This window comes from Alligator sinensis, unplaced genomic scaffold, assembly GCF_000455745.1.
Source record: "Alligator sinensis unplaced genomic scaffold, ASM45574v1 scaffold889_1, whole genome shotgun sequence".
NCBI classification, from domain to species: Eukaryota; Metazoa; Chordata; order Crocodylia; family Alligatoridae; genus Alligator; species Alligator sinensis.
In genome coordinates, this window is record NW_005842361.1 from 441,653 (window position 1) to 468,611 (window position 26,959).

Below are 26,959 nucleotides of genomic sequence, written 5' to 3' on the forward strand. Positions count from 1 at the left end.
CTAGCCTGTCTATGTCTGCCTGTAACTGTAGCCTATCTTCAAGTATGACCACGCTTCCCCATAACTTGCTGTCATCCATGAACTTAGCCAGTGAGCTCTTCACCCTCACATCCAAATCATTAATAAAGATGTTCAAAATATTGGACTGAGCACCGACCTCTGTGGGACACTGCTGCCCACTTCTCACCAGGATGACACAGATCCGTTTGCTATGACTCTCTGAGTTCTATCCTGCAGCCAGTTTCTCACCCACCTGACTGTCTTGGAGTTAAGTCCACAATCCTCCAATTTTTTCATGAGAATATTGGGGGATACTAAATCAAAGGTCATGAACCCAAACACAGCAGCATGGGGCTAGCATGTAAGAATGAGAAACTAAAAATGACTGGGAACAACGTGCAAAAGCAGTGACCATTATGGATGGATAGAAAAAAATTAAACAGTATGCATTAAATTAATTTGTCAACATTCTTTCAATTCTAATAAATAGATACAGTGGCAGTAATATTGACAACAAACAATTTTTCCTGGTGAGTGGTATAATTGATATTGTGTTTTTGTTTTTTTAATAGCATGCTCATTAATACTTCAGTTTTATTGTTAAAATGCCACAGATTTAGTATTAAATGTTTTCAAGAAGACTGTAACTGTTATGTGCATCCGGTGCTACACAGTCGGTGCATCTATATGTGCAATTAGTAGGCCTGTGCGAACTGGCTAATATTCACTTTGGATTCAGATTTGGTCGATTTGGGGGACAGTAATTTGATTTGGTGATTCGAATCACTGTCCCGAATCAATTCGGCTGAATCTGATTCAGAGATTTGGCCACCACAGAATTGGCTGAATCTATGAATCAAACAGGCCCCATCACCTGCCCATTCTCCCAGCTCCCCACATGGCAGCCCTGCCCAGCCCCAGGTTCCTGGCTCTTTAAAAAAAAGCCCTAAGTTACCAGCTGCTGCCATGCGGAGGGGCGATCCCCACTGACCCCCACTGCCCCACGCTGTGTGAAGGGCTCTGCCATGAGCCCCTATCCCCCACCCACATAAAAGCCCCACACTCACCAGCTCCTGCCAGGCCAGGGCGGGGAGGGGAGGAGGGGGGGATCCTTGCTTCCCACCACTGCCCCACGCTGCATGGGAAGTGCCAATGGCCACTGCAGCAGCTGGTGAGTGTGGGGCTTTTTTTTTTTTTAAAGAACCAGGAGCTGGGGCCAGGTGGGGCAGCCATGGCAGGGTTGGGGGGAGTGGGCAAGGGTGCACTGTAGCACCTTTGTACCCTAGCCAGCCCCCGGTTACTGTTTACACATTGGTTTTGGCACATGTAACTACTCCACTGTAGGATAGTACTTGTCCCAGAGAGCAATACAGGTGCATGTGTAGGTGGTGCCACTTTACTGCAGAGCTAATTAGTCAGCTTTGCAGTAAAGTGCACGTGTAGATACACCCAGTATAACTTTCTCTATTCATACTAATTATATAACGAAGCTAAAAGCATTGACATTGCAGCAACAAATACCTGAACTTTTCAGCCCTTGTTAATATTGTTCAATGATGTAGAAAACTATTTAGATAGAGAGGAAAAAGCTTTTCTCCACAATATTTCTATAAAAATCTTTCTCAGCAAGTACAGTTGGTACTGCACCTTAAATGTTCTGAATGTCAAAACAAGTTCCTAGTAGACAAAAGGTTTGATTAACCCTGTCACTTTTAGAGGATATGAAGTTTCTGATTTTTTTTTCAATCAGCTATTAAACCCTCCATGTCCAAAGTTCAATTTGATTTCCCTATATATACCAGCATGGAACCTATAATTATCCAGTGGATTACAGTATAACAATTGGAAGTTTGAGAGCTCCTTAAATCTTTACTTAAATCTAGTCATCTTATTTTTTCTGAATCCCCCTTTTCTGTATATTGTGATGTTTTTGTTTATTTTGAGTGAGTTTTAGCTCATTGGCATCTCCTAAGTAAAACCATCTCCCATGCTCTTTCTCTTACAGGTTAATGTGGAAGGTGTCCACTGTGACAGGTGCAAGCCTGGTATGTTTGGACTCTCTGCCAGAAACCCACTTGGCTGCAGCAGCTGCTATTGCTTTGGCCAGACTACTGAGTGCAGTGAGGCAGAGGGGCTGATCCGTATGTGGGTGAGTAGGGAACTGCTGAGCCGTGTAATGTGATAATGTTGTTTCCTGCTGGCGTCTTTTAGTCAGGCACAGAGAGGTAGCTAGAAAATGGCAAAACATTTAAGCAGTCTTTTCCCCTGCGTACACTGAGAAGTGGAGAGAGAAGCATGTTCCATTAGACAATTAGGGTCAAGACATTCAAAAAAAATCTCTGATATAGTAATAAATGTCAAGCCAAAGTGAAGCTATTAAAACCCTGCAAAGAGCAGTGTAGTCATGTGTGGGGAAATTGTGCTGTGAAGATCCAGTGCACTAGAGCATCATTTCACGTATATGATACAGTGATAAAAATCTGAACTTGATGCACAGTTTCCCCAGACGTAGTTCAGGGTCAGAGTTGCTTGTTATGAAATATGTAGATTTGATTTGAATTGTATTAACCCTTTATTTTTCCCCTATTGTAATTTTAAGCAATGTTTGTTACAGATAATGGTCAGTTTTAATCCTGGAGTACAGAATGGAGCCCCCTAGAACAATTAGCAGCCTACCCCCTGAGATAAGAGTGGAGCCACAGACCCAGTACTAGATTGACAGTCCTGGGGAGTGAAACCTTTTGTATTACTATAATTGCTATAGTGCAGACAAACAGAATTCTTTTCAATCACTTTGCGCCAGTGTGTCTCAGCTGTTATCTGGAAGGCCCATATCTAATAGAAAGAGGATGGTTCAGATCATTCAGTCATTCATCTCTCTGCCAGAAAATATGTCAATTATGGAATGAACATCTGCCCACTGGCAACTCAACTGAGGCCACTGACTTACTTTGTTCACAGGACATCAAGCAGCCATCAGATGATGGCTTCTGGCCTCCACTGAATTGGGAATTGGACTGAATTTCAAGTGAAAACTTTTCATTGAAAGGCTCCATATCTCTTTGTCAATCTGTTACCAGTATCATCCATTTTTCCCTTGTCCATTTAGTGCATGAGTTCCTTCTGGAATATAATAGTACTTCTCCCTGCTCATGAACAGAAAAGGGTTGCAGAGAACTGGAACTATTTCTCAGGATTGTTCATTCACTCTGTCAATTAGATGTTGTTGAGAGTAGAGAAGAATGCAGAATAAGAGTGATAAAAACCAGTTATACCACAAATGAAAGTATCAATTTTGTTGCAAACTGTTTTGGCCTTCACAGGAATGTACAAAATAAGCATAATTTAAAGTTGCTGTTTGTTCTATGTTTGTTGATTAATTGTCCCTCCTTGAATGTTAAGGTTTAAGTAGGGCTTTAGAGCTGCATCATGGATCACCTGGGCATTTATGGCTCTGAGGAGTCCAGTCTGCCTCAAAATGTATTCATGGCCACTGGTAAAGTCATAAATTCCTGATGCTGAGACAGAACTTACATGTATTTCCTGTTCAGTCACAACTTTCTGGTTGATTAAACTATTTGATGTATCATGGGAAGACCCACCTCCAGGAAGTTTACTTTGAATATACTAATTATAAGGAATACTTCTGTGTCCCATAATTGCATAAAGGCTTCTGGGAATTTTAAGTGGAATGATAATTAGTAGTGAAACTCACAGCACACATTATCCACCTTCTGACACTGGTAGCAATGTCTTGTTCATTAGCTTAATTGTTGTTCCGGGCTCTTTAGAAACATGGAGTCTGTATTTCTGAGTTTGTTTATTTTTCTTTTTGTGTGTTCATAGATGATATGTGAACAGCTTGGTAATTCTATACAGAAGGTATTGTAGTTTTCTTTTGATCACAGTAAGGATTTGTTTGCCATATTATTGATGTCCTTCAGTGAAGTCAGTTATTCCTAGATAGCTATGTGACATCTTTAATTTTTACAAGCAGGTATAGCTTTTGGGTCTGCATAGTTCAAGGTCTGCATATCACTTAGTAAACACGATAGTTTTGGGGAGGAAATAAAAGCTTAAGTGAATTCAGATGTCATTCAGTGAATTCAGGCACAAACCTTTCAACCCTGAAGACTTATTATAGCAAGGTGTCAGTGTATGAACATGAGAGATGTGTTTCATCTTAATGCAAGATTCCAAGGCTTTGAACATAAGAGATCCAGCCAGCACTGTTGAAATCACATTAACAAGGTATATTGACAGTCTTCTGTTCAGCGCATGCTGTATATGGCCTTAACCAGTACTATTGGTTCCTTTGCTCATGAACATGAAATGGAAAAAGCTAAGTGATGGAATCTATATGCAATGCTTACCTTGAACCGTCATATTTTTATAGAATTACTTCAAAAAACCCGTTGACGCTTCACTGTAACTTGAAATGAATTAATATAAGGTTTTTAAAAAATTAAGACTAACGAATCTAATTACTCAAAAGCAAACAAGCAGAAAACTCTCAAAACAAAAAATCAGAACCAAAATGCACTTGATCATTTGATTTTTTTTTTTTTTTTTGGTCTTTTTAATTCCTTTATATATATACAGGTGACCTTGAAAACAGAGCAAATGGTTCTGCCCCTGGTGGATGAAAACCTTCAGCAAACAACTGTCAAAGGGGTTGCATACCAGCATCCAGAGATTGTAGCAAACATTGAACTGGTGATGCAAGATCTCCATTCAGAGCCTGTTTATTGGAAACTTCCAGAGCAGTTTGAAGGAAAAAAGGTTAAGATAAGTTTCTTCTGAATTCTGGCAAATGCTGACATTTTGCAAATGTTTTCTTTAGTACTGTTACAGAAGTTATAACAAACAAGAATGTGCTTGAAAAAAGTTAATATTTTATGCTATCGTTTGTCAGGGCAAAAAGTTACAAAATAGCAGTTAATTCTCTTAGTTGTCATTAAACTCAAAATACAGATGACCTCTTTGTCATCTGCATATAAAAATCTATAAGAAAAATGAGAGTTTTGTTGCAGAACGTCACACTCAAATGATAGTCCACAGATCTGTGAGGAATTCCAGTTTTTCAGTTATGGTTTATTGCTGTTGGTCAGTTGAGGGTTTTCAAGTTCAAGGTGTCTTTGTTTGCCTGCATTTTCTATAAATGGGGTTTATTTTTCAAAAAAACTTTAATTTGAAAAAGGAAAAATATATTAATAATGTTTTACTATCATGACTCTTGCTTTTCCTCTCAATCTGACAGAAAAGTTACATAAATATTTCACGTCATTTATAGGCCCAGGTAGTGGGAAATGTCTGAAATAAACTTCTTGTTGGATCTGTTGTAGGATGTATTATTGAAACCTCTCAGTTGGATTTCTGAAAGCATAGAAATTCCCTTTTTCGCACAAACTGTTTTGAGCACTCAGGATTGCCACATAAAATTTGTTTCTAAAGTTAGGCAGAAAGAGATGTCTATGTAGATGTCTTTGAATAAAATCCATATCCTACAACTAGTAAATACCTCTGTTCTCTCACCCTTATACATGTGTGCATGAATACACACACACAAACACGTGTATTTGTATCTGTGTGATACCGCATTTACTTGAATATAAGATGACCCCAAATATAAGATGACCCCCCCAGTAATTAGATTCTATATGTGGAAAGTTTATGGATTTGTTATAATTTTCCAGGTATAGAATCTCATTATTGGAGGGTTGTCTTAAATGTGTCCCCCTATCACTGCTACAAAAGGGACAATAAATCTGGGTGTCAGATGGCCCCCTTATCCTCTATCTCCCCAACTTGTTTCTTCGGCACTCCCACCCCCACTTACTGGTCTCCCTGACACTTGGAAGTCAGGGGCAAATTTGAAAACACTAGTCTTGAAATAAACATATTTGTAGTTGTTTGCCATAGACTTAGTTCATCCAGAATTGATGTGTTTTACCTTTGATGTGTTTTACCTCTGCTGTAAGCGTTAGCACAGGTACTGCATAAACACACTTTCAAACAGCACTTTTTGTACCTACTTATATATAGCACAAACTATACATGATATTAGTCTAAAGCCAAAAGGCTCATGATTTGCCATATAGTTTATTGGGCTGGTCCCAGCAGAGTCAACACCATTTCAAGCCCTGGTGACCCCATGGTTCAGCACTGCTCAGTATGCGTGTGTATTCCAGATGCCCCTCACAAAGGATCCGTGTGCTAATTACCCACACATTACTGAAACCAGGTATTCTTGTCAGAATCAAGGGATCCTCCAAAATTTTTTATACAGATGAGGTGCAGGGCAACCTGGTCTGGCTCTGCCTCATGGAGGGTTGAGTCACACTAATTACGTACAACAAACTGAGAGATCGGCAACAGAGGGATTCTGGGTGAACTGTTTGATGCCCTGCTTGGTGATGTTTGCCAGACATTTAAGGTGGGTGAAAAAACAGGAACCATTTGGAATGGGAAAAGTGCAGTTCAGCTGTGGGAGTGAGGAGAAAGTTGAGATGTATTCAATGTAGTGGCTCACCATGGATTCAAAAAGAGTTGGTGCTGAGGGGAACTGAGCAAAATGGGCATTACCATGTATATAATCGAGATGGTCTACACTAACTGATTCAGTGGAGGTAGTATTGGTCCAGGTGGTTTTGCTGTACCTGGGAAGGGAGATCTCCTTCTCTCTGGCCTTAAATGGCTTGTGTATTTGAGGATGGAAACTTGTCCATTGCACTGAGGGCAGGCTCCCCTAGGAGAGTCTACTATAGCTTCCGAATGGGAGGATCTTGACTACATATTTTATTTTATTAGATGGGGGATTTCTCCCTAGCTTGCTCTTTTGGCTAAGGATAAGTGAGACTTGGGGGCATCTGAATCCCAAGACCTCTGGGCTCAAGGCTTGCACAAGAGTGCCTGCCATGGATTTGGAAGTATCTAGAGCCCCAGGCTGAAGATACTTGCCAGTGGTAACACTACATGGACCTGAATGACTGAGCTCTGCTCAGTGGATGGAATTTGGAACTGATTTGACTAATTTGGCCTAAGGCACAAAATTAAGAAAAAAAAAATTGGTAGTTTCTTATCAGAATGTTTCCCCAATATGAGATATGTGTTTTATAGTCATGCTCAGTTTGGGCTATATTTAATCAGTTTCATAGTTGGTTTCCATTAATGAGCTCATGCTACCTTTGGCAGCAGTTTAATGATGCACAATGCATTTAACGAGGTGTCCTTGTATGCGGATGTAAGACAAGGAGCTTTTTTTCCCATGTGTATTGTGGGGGGAAAGCGTGTCTTCTATTCGAGTAAATAAGATGCGTGCATAGTTATGTGTATGTATGTGTGTGTGTATGTGGATATGCACTGAGGTATAATAATAAGTAGTTGTAACTCATATTTTAATATTCTATTTTGCTTTATTAGCTGACTGCTTATGGAGGAAAGCTGAAATATGCAATCTACTTTGAAGCACGGGAGGAGACAGGTTTTGCTACTTATAACCCTCAGGTCATCATCAGAGGTGGGCCTCGAACAAACACTAGAATTATAGTTCGGTATATGGCTGCTCCTTTGATTGGCCAGCTGACCAGGCATGAGATAGATATGACAGAGGTAAAGTTTCAGTCTATTCTATTCCAGAATGTGATCCTTTCCATCTTTTAAGGGTGTTAACTGGATGGCTTTTGGGCTATTGTTTCTTTCAGCATGAATGGAAATACCATGGTGATGATCCAAGAGTCAGTAGGTCTGTGACCCGTGAGGACTTCATGAATGTACTGTATGATATTCATTACATTCTTATTAAGGCTACTCATGGGAGCATCATGAGACAGAGCAGGTAACTATTTCATGCAGTGGTCTGAAATAATGCAGTCAGTCTCACCTCATCCATTTCAGCTTTCAAACTGAATTTTATTCATAGAAAAATCCATAAGGTCCATTTCAGTGATAAATACAGGAAGAATATGGTGCTAACACACCTCAAGAAATGTGAGACAAATTTTATTCAGTGGAAAATCCTACCCCCAGTACTTAAATGTATCCATGATGGTAAGAAACCCAAGGCCTAGAAAAAATCCAAAAAAACCCAAAACTACATTTTGTAAATGGATATGAATCCTGTGCTATAATTTTAAAATGTTAATCATAGCAGACGAGGTGCTATAATAAAAATTCAAGTCTTAGCTTGTGAAATATTTGTGTTCCGCAGACAATAGGGAACAAAGGATTGGTGATGAAAATAGTGTCCTTTTTATAACATCGCATTTGCTCCAGCTTAGTAGAAGCAGATAACAGTTATAGGTTACAAAAAAATCTACAAAAATAGGTCATAAATATGTTTATGAGGGTGTGAGATTTGGAGAGAATGTTACTAAGGTGATAGAGCTGAAGGGGTACCATGAAACTTTGCAGTATTTATGCAGTCTAGAATCAGTGCCCTGAAAGGATACAACCTGGCCCGGTTAATATGTATGTATGCATGTAATTGTAGGTTATTTATATGTATGTCATTTTAAAGAAAATAACTGTCCAGTTACCCAATGGTTGGATGTCCACTGCCACAGTGATTGTGCTAGACCGTATAGCTGAGAAGTTTCATGGCAACTGCCTATTTCTGGCAAGTTGCATTTGTGGTATTTTATTAAATTGTAAGGTAAATCTCAGTTTCAAGGGACTGGGAATCAGATCTGACTCCACATGGAAAAAAAATGTATATTATCTTTGTTTTGTAAACATTTTCCTTCTGTTGGCATTGAAGAGCTGACTGAGTTGTGGGAGAGACATCTGAATGCTATCCTGACGCATACATTAAACTAGAATTGGTTGGTTTGGCTGGTTTGGCTTGACTTCAAGTTGATGCAGACAGAGATATGCACTGCACTCGGAATCAGCATCAAAGTGCCACCCCAGTTTTATCAGGACTACCAGTAATAATGAATAAATCAGGGGTAGCAGGGAATGACTTTCAGTTCCAGAGTGAGTTTCCTCGGGTACCAGTTAGAGAATCAAAATATCATTTTTGCAAAGTCAGATTTCAGAACATGATTTTAGTGTTATCCTTTGTTCTTTCTGGTAACTCTCTATCTGAAGTTATAACCTTTGTGTATAAAACCGCAGTTATGGTAGAGATGGTTATGGCATGACTAAATTTTATGATTTCTCTAGCATTTAAACAATACGTCTCATTGTGGCATCTGAGAGAATATATGGAGCTTAAAGAATAGGAACACATGAACTTTTCAGACAAACCCTTCAGTCTATATTTGGACATGTTCTCATTGATTTTAGAGGAAGTTTCACCTGAATAAGGATTACAAAAATCAATCCCTAAAACTTCCTTGAAAGTTAAGGGAGATTGGCCTGAGTAAAAACTACAGGCTTTGATTCAGAAAATCATTTAAAACTCAGGGCTAAGTCCAGCACTCAGGCACGTGTTGAAGTTAAGCAGGTCAAAATGAAGACTACCTCACTTAAGTCTGGAATCTGTTCTTGTTTTGGGATCAGCCATTTACATGCAAAACTCTTTTCTTCATCCAGCTGCCCTTAATAAGACAGGATGAGGAAAAGGAAATAAAAAATAAAAAGAAGAAAATATATATTGAAGTGTTTTAATATTTTTCAGAGCTTTCAGTGAGGTGTTAAAATTTCTGTCATTCCAATCTGAAAATTCTTTCAGCTTCATTGTTTAGAAATCCAAAATTGCAGTTGATTGATGTACTACAGAAAAAAAAATTATAAGAGAAAAATTGAACCAGTAACAGACCCAAGTGTAAAAATAGCTTAATTCCAACGCTACCCCTGTATTAGCCATATAATTTAGCAGCAGTGCTAATCTTGTTTCTACTCATATGTTACATTTATTACAGGGAGTGATTTAGAGGCTTCAGCTAAAAAGCCAAAGCCCAATGTTTTCTATTGCGTTCATTTTGTTGTCCTCCTTTTCACATTCACTACTCTAAATTGAAACATTTCTTATATTAGATTTTGTTTTGGTTTTCAGGCAGCTGGACTGTGATAATAAATCAGCTTGAATTGGAAATATGCTTTCAATTTGACTGTGAATTATTTCAGTATCCCAGACGCTGATCAGGTAGCAGTGGTTAGGCTACTTCCTATTAGATATGCTCCAGAAAGCAGCCGAGCCTAACCTGCCTTAAGTAACACATTCACACAGACAACAGGTAGCTTTGTGGTCCCAAAGTATATTATTATGTAAATTTAGCTTTCTGACAGTAAATAGTTTTTGCAGCATACCGACCATTGCCTCAGTTCTGAAGATGACAGGAAGGCATAATCCACTCTGTCTTGGTATTAAATGTACAGGCACTTCCATGCGAGATTGTGTTGATACATCATACAGGAGCAAAATAAGTTTTTGCCCTATTTATTTTTCAGTCATCTGATTTCATTTTCTCTTTGTTCCATTTCTGTATTCAATGAATGCTCTATCACAAGTAGCAACAAGGATATACAGGCTGAAAGGTGCTCCTGTCATATGGTGCATTGTATTAATGAAAACAAATTAAAGCTGAAATCTTGGTTGCACGGAAGTCAGTCACAAAACTCTAGTTCACTTTAATGAGCCAGGCTTTCACCTGGATTTCTCTCAGCATGGTAATACGGTGCCTGGTAACACCAAGGTAATAAGTGGAATAGAAGTTCCTCAACAATCAGTTGAGAGAATGAATGGGATCTAATTATTTTTATTAGCCCACACACAGATATTTAATACATACATTCTGGTTTCATTTTCTTATCTTTTTTTTGATTGAACACTTTATTCAAAGTGTTTATATTTGTGGGGAGGAGGGGTCTTTCCTTCCTTAGATTTGGCATTGCATCTGGAAGCTTTACAATTTCCACGGCCTTAGACCAAACTCACAGCTGTCTCTGGGTTTTCTTAATCTACTCAAGTTCAGTCCTCCCTTTGGACTGAAAACTTTCAGACCTTGGTAGTTTTTTAAACAAACAACAACAACAAAACCCAAAAAGTGTGCCAAAATAATAAGTTAGCAATTCCCCAAGATAAATTATAATGAACTAGAATTGTCATTTCTTGTCATTGTCCATGCTCTCTTGCCCATTCATAATCAGTTTGCCTGTTCATTGTGCATTGAGAGAGAATGTTTGGGAGACATGGATATAAAATATTGATATAATCAAGGAAACATTTTGGAAAGTAAAGAGTCAGAAACTCCAGCATGAAAATGTACCTTTTTCTGACATTAACAAACTTCCGAGTGTTTCTTTGTTTTTAATAGTTTTCTTGTATGTCCTCATGATCCTGGAAAGAGAGAGAGGGAGGGAGAGAAAAAAAAAGACAGATGTTGGCCGCAGATCTTAAAATTCCTGCTAAAAGGCTACTATCCAATAGCTTTGAAGTCTATTATAGAGCTTGTTAGCCTGGTTTAGTTGCTGGGGATAGATTTTTTTTTAAAGTTGCCTCATTAAAAGCTCATTTAACAAACAATTTTATTGCTACACCTCTGTGATTTGTGAACTGGAACTGTGTTTAGTATGTGACTTCATTTTTTTAATGAATCCATCCAAATGAGGAATCAGACTTGGGCTTGTGTTCTTACTTCGGATGAAAATAAAAAATGAGTGGGTAGATTCAAGCAAAATAGAATAGTTAGTTAAATGATAAGTCCAAAGTGGAAAATGAGTCAAAGGTTGTGTTGGCTTTGAAGCTTCCTTCAAACTTAGGCAAGAATGGAGCTTTTTTCTAATCTCCTGTAGGAGAGACCAAGAATTCAGACCAATACGGATTTTTTCCCTGCACTTTGAACCTGTTTTGAAATAGCGCTTCACTCAGTTTATAAAATTTGTTTTTCTGTATCTTTTTTTTCTTCCTTTTCCCAGAATTTCTGAGATATCAATGGAAGTTGCTGAAGAAGGAAGAGTGTCTGGAATGAGTCCTCAGGCTCACATGAATGAGAAATGTGACTGCCCACTAGGATATTCTGGCTTATCCTGTGAGGTATGGTAACCATTTGACTTCCATGTAAGGTCTTTATGCTACATTACAGGGGTGGCAAAAATACAGCCCACAGAGCTGCTGTGTTCTGCCTGCTGGTGGGCCACTGGTGGGCCACCAGAAGTTGGGGTAGGCATATTTGGGGAGAGGGGAGAGCAACCTGATGCAAAATCCAGGGCCTTTGGGGTCTGGTAGACATGACAGTTGGCAGCAAAAGGGTAAGTGAGGGTTGATACAACCCTGGTCACCCTCTAGCCACTTAACCTGCTGCCACAGCCGCAGCCACAGCTGAATTCTAGAGCCGCTGCCACCACTGCATGTGCCATGTCAGACCTAGAGCTGCCACTGTGGCATGGGGCATGCAGTGGCAGCTTCAGCTCTGGCATGGGGCACATGGCAGGAGCTGGAGCTAATCCGCATACCCCATACTTTTTATTTATTAACAAACCCAGAACTTTCACATCTTGGTAGTTATTTAAACCACAACAAGAAAAGGTATGCTAAAATAATAACTGCTGTTTCCATCACCACATGCCATGGGTCAGAGCTGGAGTTACTGCTGCCACATAGGCTGGGTTAGAGTTGGAGCAGCCATTGCTATGTGCCCTGGGCTGGATCCAGCCTGCAAGGAACCCTGCAGTCTCGATCTGGCCTGGCGGGCAGTACAAGTTTGACACCCCTGCTGCATTAGATACATCTGTTAGTAAAGGGGTGATAAAGAGTTTTAGACAATGATTGTATTTTGCTATGTCCCCAACTCTATCTCAGTTTTATTTCTGTTCTGTCAGAGCCCATTCTTACAAAGCACCTAGGTACTTACTTAACTTTAAGTAGATATCTAGTCCCATTAAAGCCATTGGCACTGCTCACGATTTTCAAGTGAAGTATAATACACTTTACTGGATAAGAGTCTCAGTGTCTCTGTCTCAGTGTCTGATACAGTGGATAGCATTGTGTGGGTGGTTCTGATTAATGAAACCTTTTGGAAGAGATGAGAGCATAGTAGCAATACTCCAAGTGTTATAATATCACTCCCTTCTGGGGGCAGGCCTCTAAATATCACTTAATCATGACTGTGACTTAAAATGGCCAAATGCTGTCACTGGCTTCATATATCCTGGCTGTTCTTTTTCTGTTGATAGGGAGTTAGGTACTTTGAAGAACAACCAAGAAGGGAAAGAATCCAGGGGTCAGCAACATAATGCCGCCGGCTGGATCTGTCCTGCAAAGCCACCGGATCTAGCCTGTGGTGCCCTGAGGGCTTTGGTGGTATGGTGGCAATGGGGAGCTGTGCCCACACCAGGGTCAGCTGGCAAGGAGTTGCATCTGTGCCTCAGTTGGTGGTACAATGGGATGGACAGGGAGAAGCAACAGAGCAAAGGTAGGGAAAAGTAGTGGCAGAATGATGGAAACAGGAGGACAACAGAAAAAGATCAATGTGGCTGCACAAGGAACTTCTAAGACGTCTCAAAAGCAAAAAAAAAAAAAAATAGCATGCAGGCAGACCACTTAGGAAAAACGAAATAACAAGAACTTGGTGAGGGGAGGCAAAGGTAAGAATATACTTGGTGATGGAGGTTAAAGATAACAATAAGAGGTTCTCTAAATGTGGTGGCCAGAAAAGAAAGACCAAGGAAGCTGTAGATCTACTGTTAAATAGTGAAGATGATCTCTTAACAGAAGATTCAAAGAAGGCGGAGCTGCTCAAAAAAACTTTGCCTCAGTCTTCAAAAAAAAGTAAGATGCAACCAGACATCTAGTAAGGATCCTACGGATAAGGAAAAGGATCAAGCTGAGGGTTGAGATTAAAAAAAAAAAAAGTAAGTCAGAGAGCTTTTGTTTGGTTTGAATGAATTTACGTCAGCAGGGTCTGGTGAACTTCATCCCCGGGTACTGAAAGAATTGGCAGAGGGGATCTTGGAGCCCTTGGCAATAATATTTACAAAATCATTATAGACAGGTGAGGTACCAGAGGACTGTAATAGGGCCAACAGTGTGTCTCTTTCAAAAAAAGCAAGAAAGGAGGACCTGGGGAATTATAGGCTAGTTAGCCTGAATTCAATACCTGGGAAGTTATTAGAGCATATTGTATGGAAGTGCATTTTTGGAGAAGTGCAGGCATTTGAAAGAGGAAAGTCTGGTCACAAGTAGCCAGCATGGATTTGTCTAGAACAAATCATACCAAACAAATTTGATCTACTTTGACAAAGAAAGTAGCTGGGTAGATGAATTCAGGGGATATAATGCATTTGGACTTCAGCAAGGCTTTTGAAAAAGTTCCACACTACCTTATCATAAGCAAACTGGAGAAATGTGGACTAGACAAAACTTCTACAAGGTGGCTACACAGTTGGTTCAGTAGCTACAAAGGAAGGGTAATTACAAATGAAATCACATAGTAATAGCAGGAGGCTTTGAATAGAGTCACACAGGTCCTAGGTCTGATGTCATTCTATGTGTTTATTAAAGATTTGGATGTTGGAATAGAGAGCAAATTTGCAGATGAAACAAAAGTAGGAAAGACTGCAAACACACCTAGAGAACAGAGGCACATATTAGAAGTATATCAATAGAATGAAAAGCTGAGCTAGAGCCAACAGGATGAAGTTCAATGCTGACAAATGTAAGGTGCTACACCTTGGGAACAATAGTCAAAAACACAAATACAAAATGAGTGATGACTGGCTACATGGCAGTACTGCAGAGAAAGTTGCAGAGTAACACAGCTTCAAGAAAGGCTAATGAAGTTTTGGGCTGCATCAATAGGATGTCTGTTGTTTCAGACAGTAGGATACATAGCAATAGGTTGCAACAAAATAGGTTTAGATAGAATACCCAGAAAAAAACTTTCCCTTGTAGAATAGTAAGGTAGTGGAATAGACTGCCTAGGGAAGTTGTGGAATCTCCTTCATTAGAGATTTTCAAGAATATATTACATTAGGGATCAGGGATGATCTAGGGACAGCTATGCTTGGAGTGTGACAGAAAGACGAAGAGCTGGAAGCCTAGGAGTCTCCTCCCGCCTTAGCAATGGCTCTCTGAGAGATCATGAGATATTGCAGTAGATGTTGGAGAAGACAGGGTGCCTGGACAAGAGCATGGAGCCTGCTCCAATGTGTTGTAATTACAGTGCATCGGAGCAGACTCAATTAATCAAGTCTGCTGGAGCGTGGTAATTACTGTGCTCCAGCAGGCTCCTGTGTTTCATCTATCAGCGTCCCTGTGCTTCAAAATGGCAGTGGAGGCACTTGAACTAAAGCTCGTTCAATGAGCTTTAGTTCAAGCACCCTCACTGCCATTTTGAAGTGGGGGGATGCTGATACACAAAACACTGAGGCACTTTAATTAGAGTGGCTCTCGGAGCCACTCTAGCTAAAGCACCGCCCCCCTCTCTCCTGGAGCACGTGTAAAAGTGCCCGCAGCATTCAGCAGTAGGAAAATGAAGCAGAACTCCATAACCAGCTTGGTTATGAAAGAAAATTAAAGGGACTGGGTTTATTTTGCAGAAGGTAAAGAAACACAGAAAAGGATGTTCTGACTCTCCAGTTAGGGAGTGTGATGTGTAGCGGTGTTTGCTGTCCCCTGGTTGCAGAACAGAGTGGAGGGTGTTTGGTTTTTCCCATGCCTCTGGCCTTTGCTGGTTGCCGCATGGAGCTGGAAAGGATTTTTTTCTCTCCCGGTGTTATAGATATCAAGTATTTTTCTTTCCCTTCCTCAGAAGCAGCTGAGGTTGGGGATTTTGACTAGGGTGTACCAGTGCTCCTAATGGAACTACAACCCAGATGTTCCCAGTTAAAAGATCTCTCTCCACTCAGAGCCAAGCCAACCACCACACTTGGGATCAAGAAGAAACTTTACCTTGTGGTCAGATTGGCATGGACTGTGGTGGGTTTGCCGTCCTCTGTAGTGGGGGGTGGGAGAGAGCATGGCATTCTTCCTTGGATCCCTCAAGTGCATTTTAACAACCCTTTAAGAGGCAGGATTCTGACAGCCCTTGTCCCCCTGCTTTACCTGTGGCAGGTTAGGACACTTTTGGTGTCTTTGGGCAATATACCAGGTAGTTGTACAACAGAGTTGATCGTGTGTTTTTAGTAATAGGTTTGACAAGGATGTATGGGTAGGGAGCTCTGTAAATCACACTAGAACAGTCTTTAATGTTTTTCATTTCGCTGCTTCCCCCCACCATTGGTGGAGGGGCCCCAGTAGCTGTGCCACTTGCCACATTGCAGGGGAAGCAAAAACCACAGCATATTTAGAACTGTGATTTTCCCTTCCCTGGCAATCAACAACAAACAACCCAACTGCTGGGGCCCCTCCACCAGTTAGGGGCGGTAGGGGAAGCAGTAAAATGAAAAACATTAAAGAAGCCTCTGTGGGGAGCACTTCTGGCACGATTTACAGAGATCCCTATGTATGGGATGGTTTGGTTAGGGATGATCTTGCCTTGAGAATGAGGTTGGATTAGATACCCTCTGGAGGTCCCTTCCAGTCCTACTTTTCTATGATTCTACAGAACACTAGCCCACCTTGGATCCAGGCCATGTTGTTTCTGCCAGTAATGCAATGAAGGTTGGGGACTGACGAGGGCACCAACCCTTGGCGCTGACCCTGGGGAGAGGTGAGGGGGAGGACATGAAAAAGTAGAAGCATCTGTGTTGCCAGATCATAACCAGTGATGCTGCCTCTCCCATACACGCCTGCCACCCAGGGAGCTCAGGTGTCACAAATACACCTCTGGTTCCAGCCCGCACTCTGAAACCTTGCTGACTTCTTTCCAGACCTTGTTACTTGTCAGTAGAGCAAGGTGGATGCTGCCACAAATTTTGAGTGAATTTCAGTGAATGTTTTTAAATATATTTCTTTTTACTGTATCCACTTCTCTTCACTTGTATTCTGCAAGTTTTTTGGGTTGTTTGGTTTTTTTTCGGGGGGGGGGGGGGGTTGCAAATAAAGTTACAGGCAGGAATATTCCTTTCAAAAAGTGATTTCTAAGGGGATATTACATGAAATCATTTAACTGAAGGTGCTTTTGAAAATTTTACTCTGGTGGTAGGTGCTACAGAAACCACTTAAGACAGAGTGCTTTGGCTAGCTCTGTTTGTCAAATTCATATAAGTATTTCATAGACCATCTCCTGCAGGGTACAAGAGCCTAGGGCTAAACAGAAATGCAGCTCCAACTGGTGGTGCCCCCACTGAATAGGACTCTTAGTTGTTTCATGAATAGAATAGTACATACTCTCATTATTTAGCAGCAGTAACTCTAGCTGATATTGTTGCAATTGCTGAGCATAGCTAGTGGGAAGGAAAGAGCCTAGAGTGTTGTGCAAAACATTCAGCCTTCCTGTGAAAACTGCACATTGTGAGAGGAGTAAAATAATAGCAGTGAGGGAAGAGGAGTGAATGGAGGGTAAAGGAAGCAAGTGAAGAGCACTCAAAATTGTGTTATATCTGTAAGAACTTGTATCCCATTTAGTTCAACTATTTTACAGTCTGCAGCAAATAGATTAAGAGAAGTAAATGGTACACTGTTCATGATGCAAGGAAAGTGAATGAAGGCCAAGCCCAACATCTTGCCTTGTTTATTGTGAAACCTTTATGTGCCCCAATATGTGTGTGTGCGTGTGTGTGTGCATGTGTGTAGAGTGAGAGAGGGGGAGGCTTTTATAGACTCTGTTTGTCTAACCTGTGCCCAGCAGTAGATGCAGTACAGAAGTTACACATTAAGATCATTGAACACTTCTATAAGATGTTACATTTGAGGGGGGTGGAAATAGTATTTATAGTTAGAAGTAAAATTACTTTCATTTGAGTTTATTCAGTTAAATTAGAAATTTTCCCAAGCCATGACTGTTTCTGTGCATCAAGGATCTTAATATAGTTGAAAGAAAAATAAGTAAAAAAAGAAAAGTAAACTTAGATTATTTGCTTCTGAGTATAAAAAATATAGCAGTGTTTATGCTTTAGTAAATTTTTGTGCATTGGCAATTAGGAAGTTGACATTCTGCTTTCTACGGCGATAATATAGTCTATATCCAGTGTGCTCCACTGTCTATGCTCTTTGTGATGCCACAAAATTGTTGTATAGCCTTTATTCCAGTTCTCTTCTGCATCCATTTTACTGCATGTAAGGGTGACACAACTCCTATGCCTTCAGAAAACCTTAAATCACCATTGACAACAGGACGTGGTCTCAGAAGACCCCCTTCATCAGATCAATATATCTGGTCACTAGTATATCAGCTAGTATCTATTTCTCAGCTGTATACTAACCCCTAATGGGTTGAACCATCCAAACAGCCCTGTTTTGTTTTGTACTTCCCTAGCTGTCTGCTTTTGGAGAGCTACGTAGACACTTCAGTACATTTACATAATAAGCCTGAAAATGAAGACTTGAGGGCTTGATTTTGCATATGTCAGCTTTGCTAGCAATTTTTGGTTTGCTCTCAGAATTTTATTGCCAAGTGAAAAAAAATAGATCAGTGATGGATAAATTTGATTTTGGAGATAATAGTCCCAAGACAAGTAAAGCTTTTATTATTTTGAATTCTTTACTTTTATAGTCTTTAAATTACATGGCTATAAATAATGCAGCTGTGAAGACATTTTTTTTTGCTGAGTATCATTGGGCATTTGCTTGTTATCCATCAGGCAGTATGTAGGCAGATATTACCTTGTCAAGTCTGAAAAACACACCAAGGACAAGGGGAGCAGAATCATTCTGCTTGCTCCCAACAGCCTATGCAGTGTTTGTTTTAAAAATAAACCTCTTTCTCAAAAAATACAAGGAAGGATGTTTGATGCACAGAGTGAAAGGCTGGGTATTCTGCATCTGAATGAACAGTCTTGCAAGCTGCAAAATGAAAAGACTGGTACCAATGGAGTGCTCCAGGGACTTTACAGTGATGTTTCCAATTAGGCTTGGTTCCAGCTTCTGTAAAGTATTGTATGTTGTTTATAACACAGTTGGAGGCCTGTCAACTTTTTTCACTACTTGAAATAACTGGTTTCTTTTTTGCAAAGATGAGCTTGCATTGCTTCCCTCATCCATCCACTATGTAATGAACTGTTTTCTTCTCTTTGTTTGCAGATATGTTCTCCAGGATTTTATAGACTTCATTCAGTATCTGCTGGCAGGAGACCTAGTGCATCCCTAGGTACCTGTGTTGTATGTGAGTGCCATGGACATAGTGATATGTGTGATCCTGAAACATCTATGTGTCAGGTATTAATAAGTGCTTTCAAACCCATGCGCTGTGTTCATCATAATGTAAAAATCATATGTTGTGCTGTGGAACTGAAAAATTGGATGATGCATTTTAATGTCCTTTAGCTTAATACAAACCAGTCAGAATTTTTCATAATGATCATCTTCAATTAGGGCTTCCAGTTACATAAGTTTCCTTCTTCCCCTCATCTCCCAATCCCAGCTACTGCTTGCTGAAGCAGGAAAAGTGAAATACCTGTAAATCAAATATGCAGTTTACTCTTTTTTCCCACCAACAAGCAAAATTTTGTTACAATAGGTAATAACATGCATGACCTGGTGACACAGTAAGATGGAGTTTTAATTGATTATTTCTCCTACCTCTCCTACAGCAGGAGCAGAGGAAGAAAGGGAAGGATGGATGAAGGGGATGAGATATTCTGTAGCAATATATATGGCTAGCTGCAGGGCTCCATTCTTGTTTCATGAAAATCCATATGTAACTCCGCATGGGCTTAGCAGATTCTCAAAGGAGGCAACCCCAATGAGAATCACATCAGAGGCAACAATGAAAAGCTCATTCAATGAAAAACATCCTTTGTATCTAAGAATGTTTGAATCCCTTAGGGTGGGAACAAAATATTACCTTCTTTCTTGTAATTATCAAATAATACTTCTTCCCCCACCACTTCCTTTGTAGAACTGTGATCCCAGCACTACTGGTGACCATTGTGAAAGGTGCGCCCTGGGATTTTATGGCAATGTCCAAGGATCTCCAGATGACTGCCAGCCTTGTGCTTGTCCTCTGATCATTTCCAGTAACAAGTAAGTGTATGGCACAAAATGCCTGCCCACCCATTAATATCATTGCCTTGGTCTCACTCTGTCCTCAGTCAGTTGTACACAGTAGAAGTGCAGCATAGAGAGTCATGCTAAAAAGTTTCCAATTCACTTTTACTAATTGATCTTGCTTAAAGAGTCAGGAATTGCTCCCTTGCTAATTAGTGATGAATAAATTAATAAGGAATGGAAAATGCAATACTCAACAGATAATGAATGTGTGTTATAAAAGGTATTCTCACAAGTGATGCTAGAGCAGAGCTCAAGTACAATGTATCCACGAGAGAGCTGTAAAAAATCTTATGCTCATATATTGTGTTGGTATAAATGTATTACAGTGCCTTTCTTCCTCTACTGTGGAATTTATTGATTCCTTATTTAATGTTACATGAGTTTTAGGCAATTTGTGAAGAATAGAATAATTTTAAAGCAATGCAGTTATTGCAGTATAAATTTTATTGGTTGCCTTATGCTAATAAAGCTTGCCACGTTCCCTATGCTTGTGTACCCCTCAAATGATACCTTAACACTTGAGATGCCCTTCATGCCATTAGGAATCATATTTTACCACTTATCTAAGAGGTTTGTAGCACATTTTCATTCTTTTGGAAATCTGGGGCCATGTGGCTTTCTTGAAAGCCACTTTTCTACATTGTCACTGATTAGAATGTTGTAGTGAGTATATTGGTTATTATGCTTCTCTTAAAAACGGCATCTTTTACCTTCATCATTCCATTGTTATGAAGGATAGTTTAAGCTTGGGTCATTTTTGGATGGGAAGGTTCTAAGTCTAACCTCAGTACCTGATATCTCAGTCAATCTTCATCCAAGGAAAGTGATGTTAAGAATCCTTAGCGCACTTAAGTACAGAGTCTAGACCAGCCAAAACAAATATTTAAGGGTGAATTAAGTTACCTGTTTCAATTCTTAGTAGCACATCAAATGCAACAAATGACTAAGACTGTAAAACTGTTGACCTGAGGGTATTTCTTTTACAAAACATAATGATCCTTATACTTTCAGGTATCTGTCTCTGGGAGTGGAATCTCTGCCCTGTTAGGTGTCTATATAATTCATGAGAAAGTCGGTTCAAAATGAGATTAATTGCCAGCATGAACTGTAATACAGTAATAAGCCATTTATGTCTTAGGCACTCAACTCTGGGTTGCAGGAAAGTATTTATGTCATATCAGGATTCACTGTCTAAAACCCTTTCTTGGATATATCATTCCTTTTAAAAACAGAGCAGAGGTCACTTCTTTCTTGTGGTGCTGCCCTTCTGTATAATAGCCAAGGACATGAGAGAGCTAAGCCCTAAGCCCTCTTCAGTTTAAGGAGATTCAAACCCACATCTTTCTCCTCCTTCAGGACAGCGTGCTAACAGCCCAACTGCAGGGTTCTCTGGGATACAGCAAGTCTCCTCTTGAAGTAGTATAACTGCAAAAAATAGAAATAAGACTGACTGGGGCAAAATGAGGGAGCAGGGGTGACTAGAGCATTCCCCTGTAGGATGAGTGACATAGGCTCCTGTCCATGCTCTGAGCTGTTTCAGTATTTTACCTGGAAAATTACTGTTACCTGTAAATTGCATAAGCAATGAGAAATATGGGTGAGAAACCCCTTAAGCATTCTCCCCTCAGACCCATGTCCTATCCCCCCTGCTGAATGCTATTGTAAAAAAGGGGACACCACCAGTATCATCACAAGGGCTAGGTGCAGACATTTAAAAGGCCTGAGCCTGAATTGATTCAGTCTTTACAGGTTAGTCTAACCTGGCTAGACTAAATCAGTTTGTAACCCAGACAGACATTCCAGAAATGCAGGCACATTCCTGCAGTGGCTCAGGCTAGAAGCTGGAGGGTGCTAGAGCAGCCCTCCATTTCTTCCACCACACTGAGCTGAGGTGGGCCATTGTCAGGCCCGGGCAGGATGCTCTGATTAGCCCAGCAGAGAATTGATACCAGTGTTTATCACCCCATTAAGAAAACAACACAGGGACATTACCAGCTATCTGTTGATTCTGCCTGTTAATTCTACCTGTTGATTCAGTACGGACCATAACCAAAATGAGGTCTGCTAGCTAATACAAAGACACCTCTCTGCAAGGCAAAGGGGAGGGGGGAATTCCTGCTTAGCAGGGGAGGGGGAGAGCAGCCTGCAAATCTCTGGAGCTGCAGCCACGAGGGGCTAGCCCTGCTTCTGGAGCAGAGAGCCCCACCCAGCCCAGAGAGCATACTGGGATGCTGGGGGTGTCTGGTTTATTTTAAACCAGCAAAGGGTCTGGGACAGACATTGCATAAACCAGTTTGAGCCAAATCAGTTAAGTCTAATACTACATTCAGCAAGGTTTATCTCAAACTGGTTTCATCCATTCTCAAACTAGTTTATGTACACTGAACATCTGTTCTGTTACAGGTTTAAATCAGTTTATGATCACTTATGTGTAATGTCCCTAGCCTTAGAGGTATGTATTTAAGTGCAAGTGGACATAGACAAAGTGTTTTGTTCATGAGCATGTTCTGAGCAAGCCTACTGGATTGAACCCCTCAGGGGAGACAGTCATCTTATTTGAGGATCCCTGTCATGCTTTAGCATGGGAGAGGCATTGAGCTGCCAAAATAATGGCATATATAGAACTTGTGGGCTAAGGACAGAAATTACACATGGACCAGTATAAGTGATTGGAAACAGGTTCAAATCTATAACATAACAGAAGTTCAGTACACATAAACCACTTACAAAATGGCTGAAACCAGTTTAAGGTAAACTTAGATGGATGTAGCATCAGATTTAACTGATTTAGGTTAAATCAGTTAACTGAACTTATGTCTCAGATCCCCTCTAGATTCAAGTTAACTCATAGTCCCCCAGCATCCCAAGGCACTTTGTGCCTCCCCCACAAACCCTCTCCCCTTGCAGGGTGGGTGGACTAACCTTGGCCCAAGCTGTCTGCTCCAGCCAAACAGGGAAGCATGCTCTAGTGCCCCTTGGCTTCTGGCCTGGACTCCTGCAGGAATGTGGCTACATTTCTAAAATCAAAAGTGAATGTCTGTTCACTTGCCAATTGGTTCAATCTATGCAGCTTAAACTAACCTGCACAGATTTAATTGATTCAGCCTCAGGCTTTCTGACTGTCTGTACTTAGCCCTGGTGCCTAAGAAACTTCACTAACAAAAGCTTAGTGCACCCAAAACTTGAGGACCATTAAGGTAGCCAAGGTTTTTGAAGACAGCACATCTAGACTGATGCAATCTCAATTCTGCCTAAATTATCCTTGGGGTGCTTGAGTCCTTTTGTGGAGCTGCGCCAAAGCTCTTGGGGATGACAATAAGAAAAAAAATAGATTCAGAGACTCTATGAAAGGCAGATAGTAATAAAACTATTGACTGATACATGCAATACAGATAGGCAAGTAATTCGGCCACTTTGCAGAACTTAGATTAACAATAATATTTTTGAAGCAATGGGATATAATTGTATTGTTTTCATTTTTTAAGTTTTACAAGACTCCAACTAAGTTGTAAAGGATGTTTTCTTATTTCTGTGTACTCAGCATTCAGCTTCAAATGTGATGAGCTGAAAAAATGTAGAGAATGAGTTGCTTATGGGTTTGTGGATCCATTTTTACAGACTCGAAAATGTGTTGGATAATGAGTTTGTAAGTAGATCAATTTGTTTACATTTTTTGCACAGGTGTAATTTTATTACTCATTCAAGCACTATTGATTTAATGCATTATAAGCACGTTAGAGTAGGATGCTGACGGCATTGTACCAAGGGAGAGTACTCGCCCCAACTAAAGCCACCTCAGTGCTTTTTCAGCAGTAATCTGGTTTGGCAATCCCTTTGTGAAATCCCTGCACAAAGTGTTGAATGAATAAATTTTGTAGCATTGCACCATTTTGACACTTTGCTGCACTTTTCCTCCATTTATTTATTTATTTATTTATGTGAGTACAGGAACCCAAATTACAAGGATTCCAACAGCTTGCTATAGTACTCATTTTTCAAAGGCATATGACATAGTTACTGGCTGGAGGAACAGAACTTATCTTCTGTGTGTAAAACATTTAGTGACTGAGCTAAAATGAAAATATTTTAGTTAGTCTAGTACTCAAGCTATTTATTTCTTTGAAGGCCAGACCAAGAAGTTGAGATTTACATACATGCTTTGACCAGTTTGATTTCTTTCTAGCCAAGTGCAGAACTATATTCCATTTCCTTTTTCTCTGAGCCTGTCACCCGCCTCTGACACCACTGAACATGATTCTCTTCTGATATCTTGTCCTCACTTGGTTTCTGAAATTTGATCCTCTTGTTCTCTTCCTCTATCATTTTCTCATCCACCTTTAAGAAAACTTTTTGGTAGTTCAACAGGTTCTGTTGATGGTGCCCTTGTCTTTTCCCATTCCCCATTATCTCTGGGTAATCTTATTTGCAGTCTCAAATTCAACTCCTTTCTCCATGCATTTGACTCACAGGCCTACCTCTCTATAACAGACCCATTTCCCCTGCATCTGCACTAATATCTCAGCCGCCTCCTCTGGCATTTATTTGTGGCAGTCTTTCAGCTCAAGGTGAACATAACTAAAACAAAACTATCAATCTTTCCCATTCACACTCTGACCATTACCCCCTTTCTCAGTTACTGTAGCCAAGAGCACTGTCCTGCCTGCTCTTCAAGTCTGTAACCAGGGCATTATCTTCAGGTCATATCTAGGCAATGCAGAAAGAATCAGCAAGGTTTAACTTCAACATCTCTAATGTGGCCTTTCCTATCCTTAGCTAAAACTCTTATCCAGGGTTTTATCACCTTGAGTTTCAATTATCATGATATCCTTTTCTTTGGTCTCATCAAACCTAAACCCTTGATCATATCCAGGCATATCAGTATACAAATATAATTTTCCTAGCTCACTGCTTTGACCATGTTATTCTTCACTATGCTTTCAATACTATCCCTACCTGATATAACTTCTCTCATTCACTATAAAAAAGTTGACACCCTTCTCTAGTGGAGAAGTGATGCCATTCTCCATATTCTCCTTGTTAAATTTTTAAAACAAGCTCCTTCACATTGCCTCTCAGGCTTGGCAGCAGCTGGCTAGGAACCTCCAAAAGTTACCTCCTTTCAAGCCTTCCTTAAAGTTCTTCCTTTCCATGATGCCTACAAAAAATAACTAAAATAAAATGTGTTTCTGATATATTGAAACTTCTTCCTAGCATGCTGAACTGTATTTTCATAATTTTCTTGTACTTGCCTGACTTTCTGTATCCACTTACCCTTTATAAATTGTTTAGGGGCAAGAACTATATGTTTTTGATTTATTTGTATGGGACCTGGCACAGTAAGGTTCTGGGCCAAGGTAGTAGAAATAACTAATAATAGCAAACACTTGGGCAGGTTTGAATCTATCTATTAGGTGTCAGAGGTACTACAGTACAAAATATGGGACAGAGAACCTAAAAAATAGGTAAACATGGAGAGTCGGAAAATACACTGTTTTGGGTGAAATGAGAAACTTTTCCCAGCTTGTGTCTTAAGCTCCATAAAAGTGATCTGTAGAAATCTTATCACTGGAGAGGAGCGTTTCAGTGGAGGTATGCAGGTAGATAAGAATATCTGGTGTTATTATTGAAGAACAGACTTTTGTCATGTAAAGGCATTCAGTTTCTGTTGGGAAAGTCACTGATCCCCCAGTAGAAGCCACTACTGTACAGATGTTCAGGATTTTTTCCTAGAGCAAAAATGGCTGCTCCAGAACAGAAATAACCCAGAAACAACCAGGGTTAAATCACTTCTGGGAGAATTTTTGCTGGGAGAGTGAATGTCTATATACTTTCCGTTCTGAGACAAGCCACCGCACAGTCCTTCAGCACGCCAGGGTACTTTGCTTCCCCCCAACCACTGAGAGAGAATTCGTTATTTAAGCTGTACTGTACTCCTCCAGCAAAAAAACCCCTTTCACAATTCCCACATTGTGCTGTGAGAAGACACAGGCTGACTCTGAGCAGTCTGTGCCCTGCTGCTATCCGTCTCCAGGCAGACTAAGGGATCCTGCAGAACATGCTGAGGTATATATGCAGAGGCCCTCAGTCTGCATAGCATCAGCACTGCAAGGTCTCTTCTCTTCTGCTAGCATCAGTGATGATGCATGTGCACCCCCTGAGAGTATTGGTGCATCCCCTGACAGCCAGCATTCCTGGGCAGGGGGGCAGGCAAAAGCTCTGATGCTCCCCCCCGAGAGTGCCAGCTGGGGAGTGGAGGCACCAGGCAAAGCAATCCCTGCAGTTCCCCCACGGCTGATCATGCCCCCCTCCCCCCCGGAAGTGCCAGTGGTGCATTGCTGCCACTTCAGGTCAGCATGATTGGCTGTGGGACCTCCCCCATCAGCACTATCTGCCACAGGGGGACCCCCGCCCCAGTTGGCACAATCAGTGCCCCCACTGACTCAGGAGGCACCAGTCACCCATGGTTAGCATTTAAGTATCTGTTTGGGGATCTCCAGGTAAGTGTTTTTCACCAGGAAATCACACCCAGGAGAATTCTCTCAAATCATTTGAATGTGTGTATGCAGCATTCGTTAGTGTTTCTTCTATAGGCAAACTAAAGTTACATGTCTATATATTAATATTATGTTTCTTTTTCTATTGTAGTTTCAGCCCCTCTTGTATTGTGGAAGGACACTATGATTATCGGTGCACTGCTTGTCCACATGGCTATGAAGGCCAATATTGTGAAAGGTAGGACTGAGTGAGTGGGCTGGCAAGGGAGAGAGAATGAAAAAGGAGGCCGTGTGAGAGGAAAAAAAAAAAAGAATCTTAATGAAAACATGTTAGTCACTAAATATGCTTCTTTTGACAAAGTATTTCCTCTTCTGTTTATGGTTCAGAATCTGGATGTAACAAGTATTTACAAATTTCCATTTGAAATTT

General features: G+C 40.5%; 1 protein-coding gene across 1 annotated transcript in view; it reads left to right on the forward strand.

Moving 5' to 3' along the window:
• The window catches only part of LAMA2 (laminin subunit alpha 2), a 559,328-nt gene that overhangs the window by 378,615 nt on the left and 153,754 nt on the right, over nucleotides 1-26,959 (forward strand). The window contains exons 25-32 of the mRNA XM_006029173.3: nucleotides 2,006-2,149; nucleotides 4,603-4,782; nucleotides 7,423-7,611; nucleotides 7,704-7,837; nucleotides 11,863-11,980; nucleotides 19,067-19,201; nucleotides 19,884-20,008; nucleotides 26,681-26,767. Coding sequence (XP_006029235.2) covers nucleotides 2,006-2,149; nucleotides 4,603-4,782; nucleotides 7,423-7,611; nucleotides 7,704-7,837; nucleotides 11,863-11,980; nucleotides 19,067-19,201; nucleotides 19,884-20,008; nucleotides 26,681-26,767 — 1,112 coding nt within the window. The remainder of the gene's footprint in view (nucleotides 1-2,005; nucleotides 2,150-4,602; nucleotides 4,783-7,422; nucleotides 7,612-7,703; nucleotides 7,838-11,862; nucleotides 11,981-19,066; nucleotides 19,202-19,883; nucleotides 20,009-26,680; nucleotides 26,768-26,959) is intronic.